Below are 20056 nucleotides of genomic sequence, written 5' to 3'. Positions count from 1 at the left end.
ACGGGAAGATGGTGATGGTCACCACTAATCCATCTACACCACACCGCGCCCTTAACGCCATGTCCCTTAGCAGCACCACCGGCCATCTTCTATTTCGAGCCTACCAGCACCGCGCTCCTGCAGCGTTCGGCGGACGGACATGCGCTTTTACCCACCACGTCTCTCCCATCTACTCAACACTGGCAGACCCTTCGACTGGGGTGACCTCTTCTGTCGATGATAATAGTCAGAAGTGCAGACAGAGTCTTCCTGACGCCTGCGCGCCGCAACGCAGGGTCAGCGTTCATGTCCGCGCACGGCCCCTCCTGATGACATGTATGCAGAGAGAGCAGCGAATAGCATCGAGATGTGCAGCATGATCGACTGCTCGTCCCGTTAGACGATCGGATCCGCCCGGCCTTCACCCGCTAGTAGTGGAAGAATTTGCTGCCCTTTCCAGCCAACTAATACAACGCATCTACCAACATACACACACCTGACACCTAACGCTAAACGGTCCGATGCCGACGCCGGCAGACTTAGTGCGTGTGCATGCTACTTTGCTACCTTAGTCTAACGGTCGCTCAGGAAAATGTCCTTTTGCCTTTCCGTCTGCCGCTTCACTCTTCTCTACCTCATCCTCTCTGCCTGCATAACAAACATGTCGTTGCCGCCGACTTTTATTCAACAGTTAATTACTACTATACTTCATATCGTCGGTTCGCGTCAGGAATGCGTGGCGATACTTTGTCGCCTAATACTTTTCAAACAAATTCCCAGTCACTAACTGCATACCACCTTGGCCGTAATATACATACTGCATGTCCATTGGATCCCCCGATATCATCTGTTTCAGAATCATTCCACCTCAGTTAGTCCTCTTTGGATCCCCGGCTTTCCAGAAGTTCGCTAGAAATCCTTACCAGCACCGCGCGGATACTCTTGGCTAAACCTGGGCGTGGACGACGAGGCTAGAATCCTTGATGATATTCCGTAGATCCTAGGGGCTCTCAGATACGGGGCTGGCCATGATACCATGGACATATGCGGCTGCATCTCCTGTCTTTCCACTTGTGAGATGTACATCATCTGTGATAGGACAGCCAAGCTCGGTACTCTGCAAAATTTTCCTTGCTCAACAACAACAACAACAACAACGGCCGAACCATCATGTCTTCGAATGCTCCTGGCTGGACTCGCTTATGACACTGACACAAGAGACTGCCGAGACTGAGCTTTGTTTACTCTCTAGTCCGGACCATTCCTTCCCGCAGATCACCTCCGCTGCCCTGACTGCCCTCTTGATACGACAAGGTAACGTTACAACCGAAAATAAACTGGTCCAAGTCCGAGCTTGCGGCTCAAGCATTGCATGATTCCATAGACACCGTTCGAAAATGACATTGGTCTTCTGCTCCGCGGGTTGCTGTCAAGCTTCTAGAAGGTGACACACCCGAAAGTGCACAGATCAATTGAGCGTTTCAACAGCATGCCAAGCCATCTGAAGACCTGTCAAAACTCGTGGCACGGTTCTTCTTGATCCTACCACAGTGTTACAGGCAGCAGATCGCAGTCTTCTCACTGGCTGCTCTGCTTCATCCTAGACATCTTCATGATAAATATGGCAACGGAACTTGGGCGCAACTCATCCGCAACAAACGAAGCGACACTCGCGCCCTAGTCCATTGGCTTGACAACGATTAGCTCTACATCCCGCTTGGCATGAGTCACCACACTCTACACATATGATATTAATGGATCCTAAACACACTACACTTTGGTGCTCGTGGTCAAAAACGTGACATGTACATGTCGATCAAACCCGTCTCGAAGCTTAGCTTCCACGTGACTCAATGCTAATGTCGTCAATATCGAGTTTGATATATATATATATATAAGCAGTAAGAACAGAGAAACATATGAACCAATCCACTTTGGAAATACAACTTTGTGATCATGTCGCTATTAATTATACTTCTAGAAACGATTGGTCTTGGATAATCATCATGTGCGCTTCTCACGTGACACAATATCATGTCCAGAAGTGTTGATTGACACGGATGAATCGTGATAACATCGATACCATGATGACTGCGTGCGGGAAGTTGTTTATCCTGGACCGATGAGCAGGGAAGATGTTTTTGGCACAGTCCATGCCCTAGAATAGACAGGCCAGGCCGAATGTCGGTTTGTGGTCTTGGTTGCATCCACCTCAGAACGGCGTTAGGAGCCGTAGAAATGATTCGCCGACCGCTGAATCGTATTTCCTGCCTCCGAACTCCCATGAAAGGTGCTTGTCGGTTCAAAACTCACCCAAAAGGGTCATGTAATAGGATTCTAGTATCGTGCATCATCATGTCTCCCAGTCTGGTTTCCAGCTTCATAACAGACAAAACGCAGCTTATTCTGCCAGATAGCGCTAATCCAATTCAGGCCCCCGCCGGATTGAACTTTTGCACGCTTGCTTTTGCTTCACCTCCCGCCCCAGCCGCGCGCACACGGCTTCTCCATTCCACATGACTACCTTGCTGCACAATTCCATCAAACAGCTCCTAGTATACGAATGAGGCTGTATAGTGCAAACTGTTTTGAATCTCATATAACCTATTTTCTGCGACCGACTGGCCTCTATCAAAGCTGCTCGCTCTTTCCGGCGCGCGACTGATCCGCGACCTACAGTCACCAAGTTAACGCGTACAAGCACGCGTCAAACACCTCCCGACACAGTCCTTGATACTGGCTAGCCTGTTGTCTGGTTAAGCTTGGTTTGATTAGGGCTATGATACCTGATTAGAAAGCGTTCATGTCAAACACGTCTTCTTCTTATCCTGACCCCCAGGCACATGACGGACATGGTTCGTCCGGCCTCTTCGTGCAGAGTCATGGGAACCACAGCCCACAGTCTCATGGAGGCAGGAAGTATCAGGAGCACAATTCTCTCGATGTAGCAGACACTGCCATGCAAGACAGTGATGCCCATACGCTGGAGCAACTCATGGCGGAACAGCAGATGCTCGCGCAGGAGGCTATGGATCTGCAAAGTCATCCCGCACATGACTACATGCCATCAGCTCATGATGGTCAGTTGCTCGCGAGTAGTCGTAAAAGATCCAAAGTATCTCGCGCCTGCGATGAATGTCGACGCAAGAAGGTGGGGTCCTCATCGACGAGATTGTGGTAGTTGTGTAAGACTAACGTGTTAGATTCGGTGCGATGCGACTGGGGAGAACGGCCCAGAGTCCTGCACAAGCTGCAAAAGATCACAGACATCCTGTCAATTCAGTCGTCAGCCTTTGAAAAGAGGTCCCTCCAAAGGGTATATCATGATGCCGCCCCTGCTGAACAACGGAGCAAAGTGCTGATGATAGCTTAGTTATATCAAAGAACTTGCCGATCGTGTCAAGCTCATCGAGAGGAACATAAACGTACCAAGCTCCAGCCCGATTGCCTCGTTGTCTACTGGTGTGCAGCGCGTTTACTCGCCCCCATTGGTATCATCGCATTCCGCGCACGATGGCTTCTCCGCGTTCACAAATCCGTTCAGTGCTGTAAGACAGCCATCAGCACCTCCTATATTAGGTAAGCAACATATCCCAGCACTAGCTATATTCTGCAATGTCTGGGATTTGAGACTCGGGATTGTCGCTGTCACGTCTCAATTCCATCATAAGGCAAAGCACTACGCGCATTATCATGACTGACATCTGCAGGAAATTCACCCGATGAAGTCATCATGAGCAAGACCAGCAACCTGAATGACACCGAACAAGCCTATACATTTCAGTACGTCAGACAGTGATCAAATTATGCTTCTGCTAATCATGTCAGGCTATATACATCACATTTACAGTCCGTACTTCAATTCCTACCGGAGGAGCCCACCGAACTCAACATCCGCTTGTCACAAACTCCAGCCAACTTGCGACAGGCATTTTGCGGCGCAGCAGAATGCCTTTTGCATACCTTTGGACAAACCACACAGCCGCAGTATGACCCCCAAGAGATGATCAGCCGTACATCGCATTTCCTGGACGCCGCGCAGTACGAGTGTGACAACGCAGACCCAACCTTTGCACTTTCAAACCACGTCATGTACCTCGTCAGTCTGGTCATGATGATCATACAAGCCGATCAGAGGCATTCACCTCTAGGACTCTCCAGACCTGGAGAGCTGATAGGCCGCGCTGTCGGCCGTGCCAACAGTCTAAGCCTGGAAGACGACACGAAACTGATCGAAGGCGGAACCAGATTACTCAATTTCGGTCGCCGAGTATATGGAGCCTTGTTCGTGCTAGACCGCTACCATGCTCTAAGCTTCTCCGCCAACCTGACGATGCCCCTGTACCTGCAACCCTTCATCAACACACACGACCGCATCGTCGGCCAGCGCGAAACCACTCTCCTCCTCCGTACGTCATAATTCCCCCCAAAATCCCACCACCGCCAACAAACAGCTAACCCCTCTCCCCCCCAACACAGGCATCGCCGACTCCATCGGCCTCTACGCCCACATCCTCAAAACCCGCCTCCCCTCCGCCACCCAAGACCCAATCACCCACCTCCTCGCCCCAACAACCATCTCCCCCCTCCTCTCCGCCCTCCACGCAAACCAGTCCTCCCTCCTCACCCTCCTCCAACTCCCCGAAAACTCCCTCCTCCACCTCGCCCTCCACCACGCCGAACTCTCCGCCGCCCGCCTCGACTCCTCCTCCCCCTCCCACACCCTCCTCCACCTCACAAACCGCCTCCTCGCCCCGCTCCTCGAACCCTCAACCCCCATCTCCCCGCTCCACGTCCACTTTGCCCGTCTGGCTGCTACATCCCTCATCGACCTGTCCACGCTCCCTGCCCCCGTCGGCCCTGACGCGCTTCGCTCCATCGACGCCTTTCTAGCTGCTCTCTCTACTCGCCCCGTCGTGCCTATCCTTCCTGATGGCACAGGCTGGGATCAGTATCTGTACAAGGTCCTGGCTGCTGCGAAGGCTGGTGGTGGGAGTGGTGCGAATGCTGCTGACGAGGCTGTGAATGCGGGTGGTGGTGGTGGGAGTGGGAGTGGGAGTGCAACGGATCATATCTCCGGCTTGCAGAGTCTGGCCGAGGCTGCTGTTACCGAAAGTCATCGGCCGGGGAGTAGTAGTGCGGGTGCGGGTGTGGGTGCGGGCGGTATGAGTGGAGGAGAGGGTAATATTGGAGATGGAGGAGGGCAGGGGCAAGGGCAGGGACAAGCCTCGATGAGGGCTCAAGCGACTGCTGCTGCGGCGACGGCGGCGGTTGCTGCGTTGGCTGGGGGTGGTGCTGGTGCTGGTAGTAGTGGTGCTGGTGGTGGTGTCGCTGGGGGCATAGAGGGCGGGTTGGATAAGGCGTTGTTGGAGTTTATGGGGTGAGTGAGTAGTTTGAGATGCGATTTGGAGTTTGTGTTTTTCTGTCTTGTCTGTCTGTCTTGTCTGTCTTGTCTTGCGTGTTCTTGCGTGTCTATCTACAAACAGACAAACAGACAGACAGACAGTCAGACAGACAGACAGACACACAAGACTACGAGACTTCCACCCCACACCCTCCACCCAATCTCCAAGAACATCTCGATCGTAATAGTATGTATGTACATAACAATCCCGCCGTCTCGGTCTATTATCTTTGTTGGGATGGAGCACGAAGACAGGGTTCCTTCCAATTGTAATTTTTTGGGGGGATTGTCTTCCTTCCTACCGTACGCGGTTTTATTTTTATATTTATTTTATACTTTTATATTTCTACGTCTACATCTGAGTCTTATGATGATATGTTCACTAGACATAGGAGTTCAGAGACTTGATGCTATGATAATGTGCCGTGTCATGTCCGACAGAGCTAGCAATAGCATTTCCCCCAAAACACCCACCTCCTCCGACCGTTCAGATCGACCGCGTGAGCTCATGGACACATACGTCGTCTTTGCATCTTCGTGAAGCCCCGTACCCAACATGATCATCATCACTACCCACTCCCCTCAAACCCCCTATCCAGCTTCGCCACCGCCGCTCTCTCCGCCTCCATCCTGACGCCCTGGACTTTCGCCGGCAGCTCTCTCATCATATTATGCAGCAACTCCGCCAGATCGCCCGGCTCCCTGTCCCACGCCTTGAACTTCTCCAAGTCTGCTGCTGCTCCTCCTCCTGCTCCTCCTTCGGTCTTCGCCTTAGGCTTAAACTTCCTCCGCAGCCCGACCTGGCCGCGCATGTCCATGAAGCTTTCGTACCCGTGGTCGTCGAGCACCTCGCTGGGCACGACGACCTTGGGCTCCAGTTCCTTGACAATGGCCTGGTTCTCGGGGTTGTTCTCGAGGAGGAAGCGCAGACACATGATGGCGTGCTCGCGAATGTAGGGATTGTGCTCGTCGTGCGCGCAGCAGTTGAGGATGGCTTCGATGCCTTGGTGCGCACGCACCTGGTCCTGGACGGCCTTTGAGCGCCAGACTAGGGAGGAGAGGACGAGGATGGCGAGTTTTTTGAGGTTGCGCCACTCGAATTCGTCGGGATGCTCGGTGGGAGATGCGGAGGGGAATGGTGCGGTTGGTAGGAATGTGGTTGGCGGGTAAGGGTTGGGCGCGTTTGCGGACGCGGAGGTGTCAAAGGGGCGTTCGACTGCGACAGGCTGCGACTCGGACGATGGTAGAGTGCCTGAATCATTCGGTGGAGGGAGAGCCGGGTCATATGCGAGAGCACTGCCACCAGCGATGGCTCTGGCGGTATCAGCGCTGCGACGAACCTTGTCTTCCAACGTCTCCCCAGTTCGCATTGGCAGCATCGGGAGGTTGACCTTCGGTATCGCGGTGTCGAGCTCTTTTAGGAGAGTCACGAGCTCACTGATCAGATCCCAGTCTGTCATCATTTTCTTCCACATGTCGTGCTCGGTCAGGACGGCGAAGAACTCAAGGTATTGATATATTCCCTCGTACATCCGTTCCATATCCCACAAGTTCAGCGGGAAGTCATCGGGGGATGCTTGATTCAGTCTGATCTTTCCTTGTAGGAATATCAGTGCGCAGGTTTGTGGAATTATGTTCGTGCGGAACTCCGTGAACAGAAATCTGACCATATCCACATCGACTTGAAGTGGAAATCTAGGCTCAGCCTCTGGGTAGTCTTGTGCACGAGTGGCCTCTCTGACCTGTCTTGCTTTGAAGATGTTTGTCAGTAGTTTCATAATGACCGCCTGAGCTGGTGATATAATATCTTTCGATTCTCTGAAAGCCTGATACGCAAAGGGCATCAGACCGTTATTGAGAATCGCTTCCATGATCTTGACCATAAATTTGAAATACAACTCCTCTTCACGAAGATCCCACGCAGCAACGAATATGAGGAGTTCTCGGAGGAGATTACGACCATTATCTTGTGCCATAAGTAGATAGCACCGAATGATGTGCAGATTGAGAAATTGAGTTGCCTCTTGTGAGCCTGTTTCGTGAACGAAGTCATCTGCAGGAACGATTCCCGACATGATGATCATTGGAAGTACTTCAATTTCGGCGGGTCCGAGGATCAAAGGAACGTCTGTCAGCAGTCCGCGCCCATCATCTCCTGGAACAACATAGTCAGATTCCTCCTCGCTGTCTTCCTCTTCGCTCACAGGAGGGTCAGCTGCTGAAGGGGGAGGAGCTTGAGATTCGGATGGCAGAGCCACGGGTGAAGCAGGCGAAGTAGTCGAAGGCTCCTGTATTGATGTTTGGTTGTTTCTTTCCGGTGGTGGTTCCAGTCGCTTCATGAGATCGTCCTTGCCTCTTTGTAAGATGTCGGCCCCGAAAGCCGCTGTGACAGGTCAGCAGAGAGCGTCATAAATCGACATGGACTTACCGTGGAGTCTTCTCATCTTACTGTCCACCAGTTTGTCCTGGGCCAGATCATCTGCCTGTAGTGGATTGTCAGATATGCTCAGATGTCTGACACAACAACTGTACCTCTATCTTTAGTCCGTTGATGCTTCTCGCCAGAGCTTCAACCTTCTCGTCCAATGGCGGATGTCCTGTAGTATATTTGGCAGATGATGTGGAGAAGAGCATACCCCCGGTGAACTCAAGAGCGGCAGTAGAATTTGGGGGAGCCCTCCTCACGAGATCTTTGTAAAAGCCATCCCACTCTTGTCTCCGTTCTGGTGGCATGCTTTCCCATTGTCTCTTGCATTCAGCAGCAATCTCCGCGGCATTCCCCGCTTTACCTTGGTCGATCAACTGTTTTTTCACTTCAAGACCATTTTTACCGATGAAGAGTAAGAATGGTGACGATGCTGGAGGCTGCGGCGGGTGAGCCGATGAGCTCTCCTTTTTCCCATGACCCGAAGGCAATTGTGGCGGCGCAAAAATCTTTCTTGAAACTCCGCTCATGAGTTTCATTTCGAAGGGTCCTTCCTCATCGTACTGCACATCGAACGTTGCGTCGCCCTCATCAGCTTGATATGAGTCCACGACAGCTTCGGATGGAGTCGTACTGTCAAACAATTGAATCCAGAGCATTAACTTCCGTCTCTCGTTCCTTGTAACTAGGTTGTTCAAAAATTGTAGGCTGGTAATGAGAACCTTCTTGAACGCATTTATGACGCTTTGCCATTTCTCTTCCTCTTGGGACCCAGGATCTCCATCGTACCCCCGAGCAGTGACCTTGACACAAAGGTTTATAAGACGAAAGATCTCTTTGTCAAACCGCGACATTGAAGCCAGTTGTTGAGCTCTAGGTCCAACGGTCAAGACATTCCTAGTTATTGCTACCATGCTATTGACACGTTCCAGGTCAACGCAGAGACTGCCTTGATTTTCGGCTATGAGAGCCCCAGAAAGCCCGTCATAATCTTCATGTGCAGGGGGGTCTTGCGCTGGATCAACCGCCGGTGGTGCATTGAAACAGCGTTGCTCGATAGATGGTATCGCAGAGTCAATCAGGTCGCCGATGTCGTGCCAGAACTGCGAATCCGTACCTATGTCTTCTCTAACGAACAGTTCAGCGGACGTATCCTCGCTATGTTTCAAAGGAAGCACCACACATACCGAACCTCAGCATATTGCCTCGTGTTGGTGAGCGTTTTCTTAACCAGCACATCGTCGAGCTTCTGCATCATTTCTGGCTTTATGTAGCCGGCTCCATGGACACTTCGGAATTGTACCGTCCATGGACCAATCGCTAGCCTAAGGGCTGTTGCATACGGCCTTTTCGCCTCTTGAGGCGGCGGACGACTTTGGGATGCTAGTTCCTCGATCGTCGGCGACTGTGGAGGGGCCGCGACATTGCCACGGTCTGCCATTATGGTAAGAACAAGAAAGCCGTAGCACACATCCCTAGGATGCAGGTATCTGGGGAAGATTTCATTCAACCATCTGTATCGTGTAACAGTGACGGAATTGAAGCCTGTGGTGGGCAAGCTCTGACAAAATCTCGAGCATTGATGGATCCGAGTTCAAGACAGCCCTATAACTCTTGGCGCCCGCAATGTCCACAACCGAGTTCACAGAATTCAATGTTGCACTACAGCACCGTTTTCAAGCCGCTGTATCATGTGCATGCACAAACTGGAGAACGGGATGTTTCAATATACTGTTAAGGTGTTGGTGTGCATATACATGCCTTTACAGCGTCCTGCAGCCACTATTATGGCCGTGTTCGATCGCAATGGTCGGGCGTGGCTCCACAAGAAGGGCACGAGCCGATATATGTGCAAAAGGGCTCCTGGTAGCTTGATATAGCAGTTGCTACATCTAAAGTACAAATAGAGCCATACCTAGTCGAGGAGATTGCTATTGCAGAGCCTCAACATTCCTTTTCGCTTCATACACCCTCTTTCACTGAGCTCCTCAACAGCCATGTATTCACGCTTTCTCTTCGTCCTAATTGTGGGCTTCAGCATGGCAGCAACGACCACAGAATACCGACGGGATCTGTCAGCTCCGGAAAGTGGAGGCGTCCGTATAGAGCCGTCCCGCCCCGAGACATAGTTAACAATAATAGATATGGATGTCTACCGAGCCGAATCTAAAAGGGCTGAAAAACTACACAACTTTTCCATTGAACACGTGTATCAACCTTTCGGAGCCGTGGTTTGCGGCCATCAGTTCATTGCGCCCTGACACGGGTGTTGCCGTGACTTTAAGTCGAAGGAATTACTGCGACAATCCCACAGATGCTATTTTCTGGCCAGGAATTGTAGGTAACTTGGATACCTGTGGCGTGAGCTTTGCTAAGTGCCCTGTGCAGGACGATCTGCGAGACTACGGATGGGATCACCGGATCGCATCATTCTTAGTACACAAGGTTCAGGTCGAAGATAACGGGTGGAATTGCATCAGAGAGATGTTTGCTGGAGTACAATGTTCTAGATGCTGTAATGGTTGTTCTGATAGCGGCGAAAACGTTTGCGCTGAGGACTAAAAAGGTACTGATAAAAACTATAGAAAATGACTGCCACTGGAATCTCAGAACCAATGCACGCTGAATACGGAAGTAAGCTCCTCCCCTTTAAGAATCCATTTAAAGACTCGCAGAAATGCCTGAATATGCCTGACTGAATATATATGACGCCCGTCGTAATGCTGTGTGTGATGAGATAGTAGAATGTGATGGAAATATACGCTGCGTGTCGATGTTCGCGAGGAAAGGAGTAGATAGATGTGACATGGGGTATGATGACGGGTCGAGGCGGAAATCCATCGTTCGTGCATAAAGAGGATATACTTTTGGTGTTGACTTTGCCTCATCAGTGACCAGATAGCTTCCTAAAGGTCTGTCGCGTACTTTGACGTCAAGGAACAGTTAGAAGTACCCATTTCGTTCTGCTGATGGAACCCGCGGTACTTCAATGCTTGGCAATAGTCCACCGTTGTATCGCGTGAGAACCATGCGACGAAAAGCGAAGTAAAATATGACTGCCAGTGTGACTGCTGATGCGACTCCGAACATGACCCATATCGAAGCCGCATTTGGCAAAGACTGCCATATAGACGAACTGAAAGAAGACACACCATAAAGAACTTCTGGCGACGTCTTCAGCGTTGGGAGAGGGAAGTCAAGTAGGGACGTAACTACACGGGTTTAGTTCAGATCAAATATACTAAGAATCAATACTCACCAACAAAAAGGACTACCAGGACACTAATCGCCAATGTTGGACTTCGTGGCATAACGCACAGTACTATGAGGATCGCAATAAGGATCCATTGCCAAAACCTTGCGTAGCCTACAAGTTTTGATAAAGTGCTAGCATATTCAGCAGCGTCTGTCATGGTTTGCTTGATGAATTCGGCATCTACTTTGATGTCCGTAAGACGTAACTCGGTAGAGGTAATTTCCTGTCATCTTGTCAAGACATTCATCCTTAGACAGAATTTGGATACATACGGCATGAACCTTTGCTTGTGATAGCCGCATGTCGGCCAGATTCTGGTCCACGAGTTGCTGCCATAGTTTAGCCCACATCAACGTCATCACGATGGATGACTTACCAGACCCACACGAACGTCGCTCAGACCTGCCGCAGTCTCACTGAAAGCTTCGAGTTGAGATCTCCGGGCATCTTCAAGTGTTCGCAAGAGTTCGACAGCGAGACTGCTACTGTACTCTATGCGGTCATCATGGAGTGCATTCTGCTCGGAAATACGCGACAGCATTATGCCAAATGTACCGGCCGTATTCTGTCGCATGTGCTCCAGCTCAGTGCTAGAACCCTTTATGATCTGAAAATGTTGGTAATGGTAGGGAAGTGTGATTCATACTACTTACCTGGTTCAATGCATCTATGCGAGACTCGGTCTCACTCCAGGCTTGTAACATCTTCGCAGTTTCAAGGCTTATAGAAGATTGTATATCTACCAAGAACTTGGTCAGAATAACCTGAGACTCCTTATTACCAGCCGTGAAAGCACGAGTTGCATCATTTTGTAGCGAGATCAAAAATTCAGTGTACTCTTTTGTGGTCTCGAGTGAGGTCGCATGGTCTTGCATGGATCGCTGCATAGTAGCAGTGATATTTGATACAGTTTCGGTCAGCGACTTGTACGTCCTAAGGACATTATCTATGATCTGTGAGCACGCTCAAACACGTTTGAGCGCCGAATTTGATTGATAGACTCACCTTTCTCAATCATATCTCGACTCGCTTGGCATATGACAACAGCATTCTGCCGTGCATTGCTATAGCTCGTCCACCATTGAGGGCGAGACTCAAGGGCCTCCAAGCAACCTTTGATCTGTGCGTCACTCACAGTAGGGTAGCAAAGCTTGTCACTCACATCTTGGGGGCTCCAAGAAAAGACACCGCTGAAGCGAGACCGTGGACATGCTGTATTAGATGGCGTAAGTGGTTTGCAGAAATCTGGCAGCGTTGCTCGGGCTCCGGCCAGCTCGCACATAGCCAATCTTGCCGCGAATTCCGATTTGACTTCATCAAGCGCTAGCTCTGTGCTTTTGGCGGGAATATCATCCCCTTTCGTCTCGAGGGACTGGCAAGTGTCTACAAGAGTGGAAACAGCGAGACGAATGCAAGATGGGGAGCTTTTAAGTCCCTCCATGACTTTCAATGCGTGCGAGTATATCTCTGGCTGATGACCGGTGTGCTCTTGAATCCGAGTCATCAACTCAGAGGACCAGTTTGGTCTGTTAGCGCTACTGCCACCATCTGTGAGAGTCAGCCAAATCGTCTCTGAATGCTTATACTTGCTTTTGGGTTTAAATCCGAGCAAACACCATATCGCCTTGCTCAAGTAATACAGCATGCCTTGTTAGTACTGACCTTGGCTGAAAGTAGCTGTTGCAAAAGAAGAAACAAAGAAGACTTGAATCAGAGTAGCAAATAATTCCATGACGAGTGAAGGTATGGATAGTGAAGTCGAGACTAGACAGGAAAGCAAATGAAGCAGTGATCCAATCGATCACGGGATACGAGATAGATTCAAGCTGGAGATGAGAAGTAGAAAACGAAAGAGCAAATACGAGGTTGAGTAGTGTAGGCACTGAAGCAGTATTAAATATAATACGGGTGATCGACGTCTGAATTGACTTCACCCTGCGCTGCGTAGGCGAAGGTGAGGCCTTTGCTTATAGAGGTGAGATTTAAGCCGCGTGAGAAGTAAGGGATAGCTCTCATACGCTATCGACTTGGTAAAGACCAACTCGTTGTTACCCGAAAAGGATCTTCAACACCTATAATGAAGACGTGACCGGGATGAATGGTGTTGAAGCATTCCTGGACTCCTGGCTGATCTCCACAGGGTTTGCCGACTCCGAAGCTGTTCGGAAAGCTCCCTATCCCAAAGAGCCTCCTCCCTGCAAAAGTTACAACCTCATCACGATCAGACACCCGTTGGTCAAACACGTCCCAGCGAGCGCCATGCTTTCCCGAACGGCGCAGCGGAGCATCAGCAGCTCTCTGTCATCGCATCCCGGCGCGATATACATACCTTCGTTTCTCCTTCCCGCATTCCAAGCGCAATTCTCCACGACGACTAAATCGCAATCTCGAATCGGCTCTGCTCCGATCTCTGTTCCTCCAGAGGTTCAAATAACTATCAAGCCACCGCCTCCCGCTCCTACCAACCAGAACGCGCGTGTGAAAGCTGTAAATGGGTTGATACACCTGAAGGGACCCTTGGGCGAAGCTCAGATGGAGTACCCGAGTTTCATCAACGTTATGAAAGACCCTGCAAGGAGTGAAATTAATGTGTCCATCGAGGATAGGACTGTCAGGAAACATCGCGAGATGTGGGGTCAGTATGTCTCCCTTCTGTCCGAACGACCTTAGTTTCTGATTGTACAAATAGGTACGACTAGAAGCTACATACACAGTCACGTTCTCGGTATATCAGAAGGGCACACTTGTATCCTCCGATTCGTGGGTGTCGGATATCGCGCAAGTGTTGACGACAAAGCAACAACTCTCAAGCCAGAATATGACGGTCAGAAGTTCGTGAGCTTAAAAGTCGGATACTCACATCCGATCGAGTTGGCAGTACCTCGCGGTGTCAAGGCAAGCTCCCCGCAGCCAACCAGACTCCTTCTAGAGGGTCCAGACAAGCATGTGCTCACTCAATTTGCGGCGAACATCAGGAAATGGAGAGTTCCGGAGCCGTATAAAGGCAAGGGCATATTCGTTAACAACGAAGTAGTCAGGATGAAGAATAAGAAAATTAAGTAGTTTGTGTCTATCGGATGGCACCGACACCTCTACAGTTCAATGTACATATACATCTTGCTGTACGTTCTGAACCGCATATCTTTTTTAAACGCCAAGCACTTCCTTGACAACAGATAACACTGCATCGTGTACGCCTTTAGGACCTGCCACTACCCCTTTGTTGTCGCGAAGAGTGCGTCCAATACTGAAGTCCAGCCTCTTTCCATGGATGTCAGTGACGACACCGCCAGCTTCTCTGACAATTACATCTCCCGCTGCATGGTCCCAAATCTTCTCTTGATAGTCCTTCCTGACTGGTAGACGCAAATACAGATCACCTGCACCGCGCGCGATTGAGCCATACTTTGACTGCGAGTCCATGCGTACACCGGGCTTCGTAATACCAAGCTTCTTTGCGATCGCTGCATTCTCTCCGTGCGATGAGTGGGCAGCTTCTACACTCTCGCAGAACGTTGCCTGCGATACGTCCGTCAAATTCTTCATGGCAATTGATTTCCCTGGCTGAAGACCTGCCGTGCCAAGAGGTCTGCTCGTCGCACCTTGTCCCAAGACCGCACTGAAAAGTACTCCCTTGCCGGCCTCATCGTTTGCGTTTTCACCAATCTTGACGTCCAACGGCGCAGAATCGTCTATAGGAAGATTGGGACATCCCAGGACGCCGACCTTGACATCACCGTCCACCATCAGTGCGAGACACACTGCATACTGTCCGCCGCGCAAGAAGCCTTTTGTGCCATCGATCGGGTCGAGCGCCCATATTCTCCCCCTACCACCGCCTTCATCTTTTCCATAATCAATAGCGTCGAGCATCTCGCTTTCGCTTGTCAAAGGTCCTCCGAGTAGCTTCTCTGCCTCCGCATCTTCAAGTTTGGTATTCTGCACGACCTCCCAGATCTGCTGCCTTAGCTCGTCATTCTTTCTCAGTGTATCGGAATCTTCTTCACCGACAACCTTGTCCTCCGGGAAGTTTTTGCGAATGGCGTGTATAATGAGTGCCTGAGCTCCGAAGTCGCCAATGGTGACGGGAGACTTGTCGTCTTTGGAAACAGCGCCCTTCGCTGTCTGATGGAAGACCCGCTTCGTGGCAATTGAAGCACGTTGTACGGCTAATTGAGCCACCAGCAGTTCCTTTTCGTAGACCATGTCTGTTGTATGAAGCGAAGCTGAGGAGAATGCGTTGGGGGGCTTAAGATGTTGAGAGAAGAGAAAGAGGCGAGAAGGGAATCTTCTGAGGGTATTCAAGGCCAGGATGACGATTAGAAACAGAAGAGAGGACTTGAGTATGGATGAGGATCGAGGTGAATTAGGTTGATGTGCACGTAAAGTTGTTCTGTTTGGCATGACCACGAGTAGCAGTCACATCCATCGCAGCCTGAGTTCGTTTGTTTCCACCCCACTTCTTTCGTCAGAGGGGTTAAGTTTTGGTGCTACTGTACTGTAATAACCTATCTGGATCTGGTACCTCACAGGTCTGTGGAGCTAACGGGATCCATACCGAAGTAGGCCGAAATATCAATGCATGCTGACATATACTCAATGTGATGAATATATCCCAAATGCTACAAATATCCCAATCGTCTAACGCGTTCTCCGTAACCTACACATCCCACACAACAAATATGGTTGCGCTTAATACCACAAAGCGGAAGTTCGCAAAACTCTTGGACAATTTGACTTCGTCGTCTCACGAGTCGACCACCTCCTCATCTGAACGCAATGTGTTATCAGCAACCTCTGTAATGCGTACCGAGCCTCCAACAAAGCGCTCTCGTTTATCGGATGTAGCAGCAGCAAACACTCATGACCTACCTTCTACGCCAAGCAGTGTCTCCTCTAGAGCATCGTTGACCCGAACCCAACTGTACACTTTGAGGACCCAGGAAAGGCAACAGAATACCCCGAGTAGCATCAAGTTGATCAAGGCGGGAGCGGCAGCACAGGTCAGCCCAGGCGCCGCGCGAAAGCCACCGTACTACGCGCCATGGAGCCAAGAACAATTTCTCGCGCGCCTCAAAACCTTTGCGGATGTCAAGCTTTGGACTTCAAAACCAGACCGGATCAGTGAGATGGAGTGGGCAAAGAGAGGATGGATTCTGGATGGCTGGAACACGGTGGCATGTAGAGGCGGCTGTGAGCAACGCTTATCAATACGACTCAGACTTAAGAGGAAAGATTCGGAGGGAAGAGAGATTGATCAGACGGAAGACGAGCTACTAGATGTCGAAGATGAGCTAGTGGATAGGTATGAGGAGTTACTTGTCACAGCACATACAGAGACATGTTTGTGGAGAAAATCTGGTTGCAAAGGTAAGCTCTCTCAATTGGAGTACACATAACCTGCTGATTCAAACTAGGTGACATATATCACATTCCCCTCGCTCGACGTGGAATTTGCGAACAAGCTCTCAAACTTCGCTACAACTCGCTCTTGACCATCGCAGCCTCGCTTCCTCCACTTGATAGCCTCTGCCTCCCCACCGATGATTTACCCGCCGTACTGATCGACATCTTACCGCAGTCTTTTTTCACAACTATCGACAAGAGCGACACCAGCGAGCCTCCGTCGCCGACACCTAACCTACCCGCCCTTACCCTCGCCCTCCATGGCTGGACAGGTACAACCCAAGAAACTCTTCCTCTCCTTCTCTGCGATCATTGCTTCCAGCGCGTCGGCCTTTGGATGTACACCACCGAACGTATGCAAGAGATGAGCAAGTCACTGGATATACCACTTTCGCACCTGCGGTTGAAAGTCGCCGAGACTCACCGCGAGCACTGCCCTTGGCGGAGTGGAACAACACAACACAATCCATCCGTTGGTCAACTTGCCGGACTCAGTGCTTGGGAGACAGTGCTAAGCACATTGAAGCGCACCACCAGATCTGGCGATAGGAGAAGCAGCGTAGAGAGCAGGCCTCAAACCCCTATTGGGAAAGGCATATCTGGTGATGGACCTGATGGCGAGGATAATGAGGTACTTGAGGAAGTTTACTTGACAACCGCAGAACTTGAAAAGCTAGATCGCGAGCGGACAAACAAATGGCAGAAACTACGGGCACGCATGAGTTTTCGTCGACGCAAGAGTCTGAGCGGGAGAGATGTTGGCGGAAAGAGTACCGGGACGCCAAGTATGAAAAGTAGGCCAGAGACGCCGGCACCGACGAGCACGCAAGTGGATGGCAGGAATAGTGTTCCTGGAACTCCGACGCCTGCGTGAGAATGATGATTGCCCAAGTGGAGAATCCATGATTTGAGGGATAGGGGGTAAGACGGTAATATAAAGCCTCTAGTTCATTTAAGTTGGAGGCAGAATACTGAAACTATGACCTCAGGTCTGAAGCCCGATAGACTGGCAGAAGCGTGCATGTAATAGCATATCGGTGCAACGATAGCTTGGTTAGCCGAAGGTCTTATGTCACTCTTTCACTGCCAGCTCATTGGCTGTATCTTTGCTCCAAGTGAAGTGACGGTTGTTCCTTTTGGTTTAACAAAAGTTGAACCAGCCTTTGCTAGAGATGAGGACAATTATCAAACTGAGCAAGCCTATACACTGTGTTTTTTCCATATTGTTTTCCGCAGTGTCATCCGTTTTCCGCCATTTCACTTGTCAAAACACTGTTTAGCTCCCTTATTTGCCAAGGCTAAAATCTTCACAAGGCTTCAAAGCTACAGAGTCTGCAGCACACACCCCGATATTTGTGCACAGGGAACTACAGACAACATGTTCGGTGCAAAGTTTACGACAGGGCCGGTAGGCCAAACCAGGTTGCTATTGCACATTCATTTGCAAACATTTCAGTCAAGCTCATGTTTTTAGGTTGATCTCTGATGATTCAAAAGACTCCCAAACGCCCGGTTTCAGTTCGACGTTCAACCTAGCAGACTTTAACTTCAGCCCACAGGTTCCGAGTGATACGAGCGCAGACATGCCGAAGAAAAACAAGAATTCGCAATTCTCTAACGCGTCTCAAGGACCTGAAATGAAGAAACATGAGCTGAACTCAACCGAGAGAGAGGGACGCGGGCTCAAAGGTTCAGTTGAAGATGGTCTGAAAGATCTGACCAACTCAGTGTCGGACATCAAGTTGACAGTTGAGAAACCATCTAGCAAAACCGAAGGTGACCTTCTCGTGTCAGCACGCGCTTTCATCAACCGCAGTGTCGGGGCTGCTAGCTTCAATGGTAGAGCACAACAGATCCGCATGACACCTCTGCTCACTTGGGACGGTAAGCTTGCACAAGAGAAGCATACTGGCTTCTACACCTTCGACCAAATCTCACTCCTAGGCTACAAAACAAGAGACTGTTTGCCGTCTCCAGCCGGAAACTCTAATGACCCAACAGAAGAAGAGCTCATTGAGCCAATCTTTCTCAACACCGAGACTCCATGGTCTGCATTCATCTGTGGTTCCCAAGGCAGCGGCAAATCTCACGCGCTCTCCGTGCTTCTTGAGAATTGCCTCTACGAAGATCGCAGTATCGGCCGCCTTCCCAGGCCCCTTTCCGCCGTCGTCTTCCATTACGACAACCAGTCCAGAGGCAGCGTTTGTGAAGCAGCGTATCTCGCGTCTTTAGGTATACCAGTTCGAGTGCTTGCCAGCGAGACTAATTATGCGACCCTGAAGGCTGCCTATGGGAAAATTCCGGGCGCAAAGGCAAACCTCACCGTGCAGGAATTCGTCCTTAGACCAGAGGACCTGAATACAGCCCGACTGCAGACACTGATGGCGTTTGGCGAAAAGAATGGACACCTGCCGCTGTATATGACTGTACGTATGCGATGCTTCTCCTCCCACCCCAGCCAGTGGTCGTTGCCTCAATGCCCACATTCATTGCTAACCCACGCATTCCAGAAAGTCAACCAAGTCCTCCGTGTCATGGCCCGCGTGCACAAGGACGGCGGCATGCTCACCCTCCTCCGCTACCAGAAGTTCAAACGCGACCTCGCTGCACTCGACCTCTCAGACACCCAGCGCGGGCCCCTCGACCTCCGCGTCTCCTTGCTTGAAGACTACATGAAGCTCAACCCTCCAAAAAACAGCGGCGGCCCCTACCTGCCCCTCTTCACCGCGCGCCCGGGCGAATTGACCATCGTCGACCTCAGCACGCCCCTCCTCGACCAAGCCGCAGCATGCTCGCTCTTCAACATCTGCCTCGAGCTCTTCCTAGAAGCCGACAACGGCGTAGCAAAGATCGTCGGCCTGGACGAAGCGCACAAGTACATGGGCCCGACCGACGCCAGCGCCGTGTTTACAAACACCCTCTTGCACGCCGTGCGTCTGCAGCGGCATGCGGGCGTGCGCATGGTCATCAGCACGCAGGAGCCTACCGTGTCGCCGAAGCTGCTGGATCTCTGTAGTATGACTTTTGTGCATCGCTTCAGTAGTCCGGATTGGTTTGGTGTCTTGTCTGGGCATATCGCTGGGCTGGCTAAGAAGCCGGGCGAGGAAGGGGCTAGAGATGGGAGGGATCTGTTCCAGGAGATTGTAGAGTTGAAAGTAGGAGAGAGCTACTTGTTTGCGCCGACTGCGGTGTTGGATGTATGCGATGGAAATGCTATTGCACTGGGTGCGAAAGGGGTGAGGATTAAAACAAGGATGAGGCTGAGCGCAGATGGCGGCGTTAGTCGGTTGGCTGGAGAATAAGAGCGAGCGTGACGCGTACGATCAGACAAAAATGACCGTGTATCATGTTGGTTACAGAGAGAGAGAGAGGGCTTTGGAATCACAGCTCGTGAAAGCGCACGTGTACTGCTGAGGCAGAAAAGTGATAGAACGAATACGTTCACAAGGAACAGAAAATCAAATGAGAGGCACATTCAATGCCATTTCTATTTGACACGCGGAAGTGTGGTGGCAAATGGCCGATATGGCATACTTTGCTTCGTCTGTATGAGCTCTTACGAACGATTTCTAAACGGTCAAATCAG

At 50.7% G+C, this 20056-nt stretch overlaps 8 protein-coding genes across 8 annotated transcripts; 5 read left to right on the top strand and 3 right to left on the bottom strand.

The window, feature by feature from the left end:
• The first annotated feature begins 2283 nt into the window (after positions 1 to 2283).
• EJ05DRAFT_508838 (uncharacterized protein) lies at positions 2284 to 5767 on the top strand. Its single transcript, XM_033748045.1, has 6 exons — positions 2284 to 3130; positions 3183 to 3295; positions 3353 to 3558; positions 3690 to 3762; positions 3808 to 4388; positions 4459 to 5767. Exons 1-6 carry the CDS (start codon positions 2783 to 2785, stop codon positions 5361 to 5363), a joined length of 2226 nt encoding a protein of 741 aa, XP_033602735.1. The 5' UTR covers positions 2284 to 2782; the 3' UTR covers positions 5364 to 5767.
• Positions 5669 to 9369, bottom strand: EJ05DRAFT_508837 (uncharacterized protein). The gene is made up of 4 exons (XM_033748044.1): positions 8996 to 9369; positions 7916 to 8936; positions 7812 to 7866; positions 5669 to 7766 (listed from the first exon to the last, which is right to left on the bottom strand). Exons 1-4 carry the CDS (start codon positions 9247 to 9249, stop codon positions 5953 to 5955), a joined length of 3144 nt encoding a protein of 1047 aa, XP_033602734.1. The 5' UTR covers positions 9250 to 9369; the 3' UTR covers positions 5669 to 5952.
• A 110-nt stretch (positions 9370 to 9479) lies between these two features.
• Positions 9480 to 10426, top strand: EJ05DRAFT_474172 (uncharacterized protein). The gene is made up of 3 exons (XM_033743550.1): positions 9480 to 9904; positions 9951 to 10145; positions 10197 to 10426. Exons 1-3 carry the CDS (start codon positions 9848 to 9850, stop codon positions 10368 to 10370), a joined length of 426 nt encoding a protein of 141 aa, XP_033602733.1. The 5' UTR covers positions 9480 to 9847; the 3' UTR covers positions 10371 to 10426.
• EJ05DRAFT_508835 (uncharacterized protein) lies at positions 10257 to 12796 on the bottom strand (the record flags this gene model as incomplete). The annotated part of the gene is made up of 7 exons (XM_033748043.1): positions 10257 to 11020; positions 11068 to 11287; positions 11337 to 11393; positions 11441 to 11671; positions 11718 to 12010; positions 12070 to 12612; positions 12727 to 12796. 7 exons carry the CDS (start codon positions 12794 to 12796, stop codon positions 10752 to 10754), a joined length of 1683 nt encoding a protein of 560 aa, XP_033602732.1. The 3' UTR covers positions 10257 to 10751.
• Positions 12797 to 13323: 527 nt separating this feature from the next.
• Positions 13324 to 14127, top strand: EJ05DRAFT_436126 (54S ribosomal protein L6; the record flags this gene model as incomplete). The annotated part of the gene is made up of 2 exons (XM_033741729.1): positions 13324 to 13699; positions 13754 to 14127. The coding sequence occupies 2 exons, from the start codon at positions 13324 to 13326 to the stop codon at positions 14125 to 14127; spliced, it is 750 nt and encodes a 249-aa protein (XP_033602731.1).
• On the bottom strand, positions 14040 to 15583 carry EJ05DRAFT_474170 (3(2),5-bisphosphate nucleotidase HAL2). Its single transcript, XM_033743549.1, has one exon. The coding sequence runs from the start codon at positions 15268 to 15270 to the stop codon at positions 14212 to 14214; it is 1059 nt and encodes a 352-aa protein (XP_033602730.1). The 5' UTR covers positions 15271 to 15583; the 3' UTR covers positions 14040 to 14211.
• Positions 15584 to 15717: 134 nt separating this feature from the next.
• On the top strand, positions 15718 to 17553 carry EJ05DRAFT_474169 (zf-C3HC-domain-containing protein). The gene is made up of 3 exons (XM_033743548.1): positions 15718 to 16434; positions 16482 to 17399; positions 17460 to 17553. The coding sequence occupies exons 1-2, from the start codon at positions 15747 to 15749 to the stop codon at positions 17342 to 17344; spliced, it is 1551 nt and encodes a 516-aa protein (XP_033602729.1). The 5' UTR covers positions 15718 to 15746; the 3' UTR covers positions 17345 to 17399; positions 17460 to 17553.
• Positions 17554 to 17839: 286 nt separating this feature from the next.
• EJ05DRAFT_508831 (uncharacterized protein) lies at positions 17840 to 19772 on the top strand (the record flags this gene model as incomplete). The annotated part of the gene is made up of 3 exons (XM_033748042.1): positions 17840 to 17892; positions 17945 to 18896; positions 18981 to 19772. The coding sequence occupies exons 1-3, from the start codon at positions 17849 to 17851 to the stop codon at positions 19770 to 19772; spliced, it is 1788 nt and encodes a 595-aa protein (XP_033602728.1). The 5' UTR covers positions 17840 to 17848.
• Between the last annotated feature and the right edge of the window lie 284 nt (positions 19773 to 20056).

This window comes from Pseudovirgaria hyperparasitica (assembly GCF_010093815.1).
Source record: "Pseudovirgaria hyperparasitica strain CBS 121739 unplaced genomic scaffold EJ05scaffold_4, whole genome shotgun sequence".
Classification (NCBI taxonomy): Eukaryota; Fungi; Ascomycota; class Dothideomycetes; order Acrospermales; family Acrospermaceae; genus Pseudovirgaria; species Pseudovirgaria hyperparasitica.
The sequence above is the reverse complement of the archived record's forward strand: the minus strand, read 5'-3'. Positions and strand labels throughout refer to the sequence as shown.

Excerpts from the sequence above, each read along its gene's own strand:
- EJ05DRAFT_508838 (XM_033748045.1), top strand. The coding sequence starts at position 2,783 with ATGTCAAACACGTCTTCTTCTTATCCTGACCCCCAGGCACATGACGGA. Across the intron at positions 3,131-3,182 it reads ATGAATGTCGACGCAAGAAG|ATTCGGTGCGATGCGACTGG; the intron begins GTGGGGTCCTCA and ends CTAACGTGTTAG. Across the intron at positions 3,559-3,689 it reads ATCAGCACCTCCTATATTAG|GAAATTCACCCGATGAAGTC; the intron begins GTAAGCAACATA and ends TGACATCTGCAG.
- EJ05DRAFT_508837 (XM_033748044.1), bottom strand. The coding sequence starts at position 9,249 with ATGGCAGACCGTGGCAATGTCGCGGCCCCTCCACAGTCGCCGACGATC. Across the intron at positions 7,867-7,915 it reads TCAACGGACTAAAGATAGAG|GCAGATGATCTGGCCCAGGA; the intron begins GTACAGTTGTTG and ends AATCCACTACAG. Across the intron at positions 7,767-7,811 it reads TAAGATGAGAAGACTCCACG|CGGCTTTCGGGGCCGACATC; the intron begins GTAAGTCCATGT and ends GACCTGTCACAG.
- EJ05DRAFT_474172 (XM_033743550.1), top strand. The coding sequence starts at position 9,848 with ATGGCAGCAACGACCACAGAATACCGACGGGATCTGTCAGCTCCGGAA. Across the intron at positions 9,905-9,950 it reads CAGCTCCGGAAAGTGGAGGC|ATATGGATGTCTACCGAGCC; the intron begins GTCCGTATAGAG and ends TAACAATAATAG. Across the intron at positions 10,146-10,196 it reads CTATTTTCTGGCCAGGAATT|GACGATCTGCGAGACTACGG; the intron begins GTAGGTAACTTG and ends TGCCCTGTGCAG.
- EJ05DRAFT_474170 (XM_033743549.1), bottom strand. The coding sequence starts at position 15,270 with ATGGTCTACGAAAAGGAACTGCTGGTGGCTCAATTAGCCGTACAACGT.
- EJ05DRAFT_474169 (XM_033743548.1), top strand. The coding sequence starts at position 15,747 with ATGGTTGCGCTTAATACCACAAAGCGGAAGTTCGCAAAACTCTTGGAC. Across the intron at positions 16,435-16,481 it reads GAGAAAATCTGGTTGCAAAG|GTGACATATATCACATTCCC; the intron begins GTAAGCTCTCTC and ends GATTCAAACTAG.